The sequence below is a fragment of the Muntiacus reevesi genome, chromosome 2, assembly GCF_963930625.1.
Source record: "Muntiacus reevesi chromosome 2, mMunRee1.1, whole genome shotgun sequence".
Lineage (NCBI taxonomy): Eukaryota > Metazoa > Chordata > Mammalia > Artiodactyla > Cervidae > Muntiacus > Muntiacus reevesi.
This window is the reverse complement of record NC_089250.1, coordinates 75,849,678-75,854,966: the sequence shown is the minus strand read 5'-3', so window position 1 is coordinate 75,854,966 and position 5,289 is coordinate 75,849,678. Positions and strand designations below refer to the sequence as shown.

General features: G+C 64.0%; 1 protein-coding gene across 1 annotated transcript; it reads right to left on the bottom strand.

The window, feature by feature from the left end:
- Positions 1–2,333: 2,333 nt before the first annotated feature.
- CEBPB (CCAAT enhancer binding protein beta) lies at positions 2,334–4,363 on the bottom strand. Its single transcript, XM_065922167.1, has one exon. It carries the CDS (start codon positions 3,982–3,984, stop codon positions 2,932–2,934), a length of 1,053 nt encoding a protein of 350 aa, XP_065778239.1. The 5' UTR covers positions 3,985–4,363; the 3' UTR covers positions 2,334–2,931.
- Between the last annotated feature and the right edge of the window lie 926 nt (positions 4,364–5,289).

Sequence of the window (5,289 nt, the reverse complement as noted above, 5' to 3'; positions counted from 1 at the left end):
TGAGCACAGCTCTGTCCATGGTGCCCCCACGTGCCGCCTGGAGCACCATCAGAGCCCTCAACCTGTTAACTATTTCTCCAAGCCCCCTTCAGGGGCTGTCAGATGGGCTCGGGTTCAAACTCCTTTAATGCTGCTTCCAAGCTGTGAAACCAAAAGCAAGTCACGCAGCCCCGTCATTTGAGGTGCCTGAGCGGGGGGCAAGGATTCCTCCAGGCAGGGCCCAGGACTTGGGGTGGGGGCCGGGGTTACCAACCAGGCTCTCAGCCCCAAGCTTTCCCCAGAGACTCCGGAGCCGAACTTGGCTAACTGGCTCCACCCTTGTTCCCCCTGAGCAGTAACCCCCTGCCGTGGGCCTCAGTTTCCTTCTGGCAAACCGCTGTGGCCCCTTCCCCGGGCACTCATGTCGATTACAGGAGGGTCTGTGTGTGCGAAGGGTGATATGAGACACTCACTGCGCAGTGGCGCTCAGGACGTGGGGGCCCAGACTCCTCGCCCCTCACCCCGTCTGCATCCTCTGGTGAGAAGCGCAGCCGCCAGCCAGCCAGCTCTTCACTACCGACCGACCGAAGGAGCGGGGACTGCAGAGGTTCCCTCCTCAATGGCAACTCCCTCCCCCCACCCCCGACCCAAAGACTGAGCCTCCTCACTCCCCAGGTCAGCCCCCCAGCCCACTCTGCCTCTCAGCAGGGAAATCCCAGTGGCAGTTGAGCTGATGCGCTGGAGCTGGTACCAAATGGACTTGGACCTTGCGGGTTCCCATCAGTCTTCCAGCCACCAGGGCCCAGGTTATGCGCACCCAGCACCCAGGCCACTAACGGGGTTAGGGCGGTGGCGTTTGCCTTGGTCCTCGGCTCCGTAACGGCGGGGGCTGAGTGTCTGTTTCCCACGGGCTTCCACGGGAAGGGTGGTGGGAAACACCCAGGCCCCCAAAAGGCAAGGGAGAGGAAGCACATTGCCCCTTCTAAAACCACAGTATCAGCAACTGCTCCCGAGATCCCAGGCTATCCCAGGTGCCCAGCAAACTCATCTATGAAGCCCCCCATTCCACCCTCCCTCAACCCCTGAATTCCTAAAGCAGGGCTCCTCCCACAAACACATTTCTCACCCTTAGGGATGTGAGAGCCGAAAGCCAGTTTCACAGCTCTGAAAGCAGGCCGCGTAATGGTAGCAACCTCTCTGATGGCGGCTGTGAGATTTAAACGAGCTGGGCAGGTCCAGGGCTCACTGCACACTGGCCCCTGGCGAGCGCTGGCCACACTCACGCCGCGCTGGAGATCCAAGTGCCAAATGCCAGGAGGCTCCCAGTGAAAAATAATAACAAGAGCAAACACTTATATAACACCTCCTGCGTGCCAGGCACCGTGGGACGCTGTCCGGGTATCCGCAAACCCCTCCGTCTACATCCTCAACTCTCAGGAATGCCGTCCAGGGCTGGAACGGGGGCGGAGGAGCCGTCACAGAGGCAGGCAGGAGTGCAGCAGGGGTCAGGGAAGACGCAGGCTTGCCTGGGGCCATTTCTGTCACAGGGAGTCAGGGACGGCAGTTCTGGGTTCACCTGGGCTCAGCGTCCTCGAGCAGGTGAGCCTGGACCTCAGGGTCCACAGTAGGTACAAGCAGGACAAGGGGTACTGGGGAAAGGAGTGAACGTCTAGGAACCCTTCCCCCGCCTCCCCAACCTAGCCCGGATTCTCGATTCTCCCCTCCCTCTGGCCAGAACACACAAACAGGAGCTCACCCACACACCCAGGCTACTCTCTTAAAAACATACATATGCGCACACACTTTACTAGACACCCTGCCCCGCTTCACTTCCGAAAGAGTGTTCCAACGTGGGCTCAGCGGGACCAAGACCTGCACCCCATCTCTTTCAGAGTCACAGTCCTGCAGGCTGGGTCCCCAAGCACTGTGCGGAGATCAGAGCCCGCCAGGCCCCTCCAAAGCCAAGCCCAGCACTCAGGAGCAGCCAGAGGCCCTGCAGGCCCTCCCCAAGCAAGGCTCCTAGTCACTCCTCCCCAGCACCCAGCAGCCGTGAGTCACCCTGAAAGCCTGACCCAGCACTCCTCTGCCCCTCCCCCGCGCCAGGCCTGACGCCCCCATCTCCAAGCACAGGCCCTGGGGGGGGGGGGGGGTTGGTTAGCAGAGAATAAGCAGCTGCAACACCCCCACCCAACCACCTAAAAAGCCAAAAATAATAGCAGCTCACACACACACACACAAACACCCCACACACACCAGAAAGGCAAACATAAATCCAAAATAAAGGGAAAGGGGAAAAAAAAAAAAAAAAAACCAAAGCCAACGACTGCCCCCAAAAGGCTTTGTAAACATTCTCAAAAAAAAAAAAACCACAAAAGTTTATTAAAAGTGTTCTTAATGCTCGAAACGGAAAAGATTCCCAAATATACAGATGCCTCTTTTCTCATAGAAATAGATTATTTTTTATAATACAAAAAAAAAAAAGACAAAAAAAAAAAAACAACAAAAACAAAAAAACAACATCAACAGTAACAACCCCGTAGGAACATCTTTAAGCGATTACTCAGGGCACGGCTGACAGTTACACGTGGGTTGCGTCAGTCCGTGTACACACGCGTTCAGCCATGTTTAGACCGATTGCATCAACTTCGAAACCGGCCCGCCCGCCGGCGCCCGGAGAGGGGGGGTGGGCAGGAGGAGAGGCAAGAGTTTATCATTCATCTGTACACATAGACATCTCTTCTTTAAATAACACCACGGGCGGGAGCCCCGTCTGCACGTGCGGCTGGTGTGGACAAAAATATAGATAGATATATATAATAAAATATTAAAATTACCGGCGCGCTCCCCGCGCTGCCCACTGCCCCAGTGCCAAAGTTCTGCCGGCGCCGCCAGGGGCGCGGGCGGGAGCGCGGGCGCTCCCCGGAGTCTCGGCGGCCGCGCGCGGGGGCCGCGCTAGCAGTGGCCGGAGGAGGCGAGCAGCGGCTCGGGCAGCTGCTTGAACAAGTTCCGCAGGGTGCTGAGCTCGCGCGACAGCTGCTCCACTTTCTTCTGGAGCCGCTCGTTCTCCGCCGTAAGCTCCAGGACCTTGTGCTGCGTCTCCAGGTTGCGCATCTTGGCCTTGTCGCGGCTCTTGCGCACCGCGATGTTGTTGCGCTCCCGCCGGATCTTGTACTCGTCGCTGTGCTTGTCCACCGTCTTCTTGGCCTTGCTCTTGACCTGCGAGGGCGCCGGCGCCGCCCCCGCGTAGCAGGCGGCGGCGGCCGGGGGCGCCTTGGCGTCGGCGGGGCTCGGCGTGCCGGGCGGGCTGGACGACGAGGACGTGGACAGGCTCCCGCTGCTGCCGCTCGGCACCGCCTGGTAGCCGAGGTAGGCGCGCAGCGCGTACGGGAAGCCGGCCGCCATGCCCGCGGCGCCGCCGCCCGGCGCTCCGGCCTCCTCCTTCCGCTTGCAGTCCGCGGGCTCGAAGCCCGGCTCCGCCTTGAGCTCGGCCGGCGGCGGCGGCGGCGGCGGCGGGGGCGGCGGGTGTAGGGGCGCGAAGCAGCCCGGGTGCAGCGCGCCCTTGGCAGCCCCCAGGCGGCCCAGGCTCAAGTAGCCGTAGTCAGCCGCCTTCTTGCAGTTCTTGCCCCCGTAGTCGTCGGAGAAGAGGTCGGAGAGGAAGTCGTGGTGCTGCCCGGAGGAGGCGGGCGCGGGGGCGGGCGCGGGCGGAGCCGCCTCGAAGGTGTCCGTGGCCGTGGTGGGTGCCGGGGCCTGCGGCGCGCCCAGCGGCTCCAGGTAGGGGCTGAAGTCGATGGCGCGCTCGTGCTCACCTATGCTACCCAGCTCGCCGGCGGGGGGGCGCGGCCCGGGTCTGGCCGCCGGGGGCGCCGCGGGGGCCGCCTTGCCGCCGTACGCAGCAGCCAAGCAGTCCGCCTCGTAGTAGAAGTTGGCCACTTCCATGGATTTAAAGGCGGGCGGCGGCGGCGGCAGGGGGAGACATGCTGGGTCCCAGGCCACCAGGCGTTGCATGAACGCGGGTGCCCGGGGAGGGGGCCTGGGGCTGCCCGCGCCGGCCGGCCCGCAGGTGGCGCGGCCTCCCGACTCCGAACGGTCGCTGCTGTGTCGCCGCTGCTGCTGCTGCTGCTGCTGCTGCCGCCGCCGCCGCCGCTGCTCCGGGGTGGCCGCTATCAGTGCGGAGGGCTGCCGGCCGGACCCTCGGGTGGGTCCCCTTCCCGGTCCCGTGCGCGGCTCTGACTCGCTAAAGTTTCTCCCGAGCCCGTTTATTTATAAAGGCGGGCCATAGCAACGGCTGCGTCACGCCCGGCGGCGGCCCCTCCCTCCCCGGGCACGCAGAGGACACGCCGCGGCCGCCCGGGACCCCCCGGCGGGCGCCGGCGGCGCGTGCAGGGTGGCCTGGAGACCCGGCGCGCGCCCCGGGGGTCCCTCGGCCTGCGGGGCCGGGGGGCGGCGGCCTCGGGCCGCCCCCTGCCCACTCCCACCCGGCGGCCCCGGGATGGCGAGCGCGGAGAGGCGCGAGCCCGCCCCCGGACCGCCCCCTCTGGGCCGGCCGCCGGACGGGAAGGGAGGGGGAGCCCGGGGAGGGGGCCGGGCGGTCGTCTGCTCCCACCCCGAACGCGGCCGCCGCCCGCCCCCTGCTGGAGGAGGCGCTGGCCTTCGGGAGCCGCGGCCGCCGGGCCTGGCTTTCCAGGGAGGGGACGCCCCGCCCCCCCGCGCCAAGGGATGCTGGAGACCCCAGCCCCCCCAGCTCGGTTGAGCTGCCTCCACAGCCCTCCCCTGAGTGCGGCCTCGCCCCTAAACTGGCACGCCTCCCCAGATCTGGACAGGAGGGACTGTCACACCTGCGGTGACTCCCATTCTGAAATAGGAAGACCTAGGGTTGGTGGCTTGGGGAGGTGCCCCCTCGGACCACACCTGAGTCTTCTCCAGCCACACCCCGCCCTGACCCGGGGCCCCCTCCCGGGAGGCTGGAACAGGGGGTGAGGTGCCCCCCACCACACGCTGTGTGACCTTGAGCTAGTCACTTGGCTTCTCCAAGTTTCGGTCTGCGAGGCTGTCCTTACTGTTATCTTTATTAGTTGTCTTAACTGTCTCCAGCGCAGACTCCCAAACGCTCACCGCTCTGGGACGCACATCAGAAAGAAGGGCCTCCTCCCAGAGTACAAAGAGGCCCAGAGGCCCACAGCACACCCAAGATCACACAGCTTCATGTTCCCCACTGTTCTCAAAAGAGAAGCCCTTATCCGGGCACCCTCAGAGGTATTTGTCACCCCCCAAAAAACCTGTATCTGAGGCTGGTGGGGTGGGGGTCCAGCC

What these genes read in the sequence shown, in the direction of transcription:
- CEBPB (XM_065922167.1), bottom strand. Translation starts at nt 3,984, where the DNA reads ATGCAACGCCTGGTGGCCTGGGACCCAGCATGTCTCCCCCTGCCGCCG.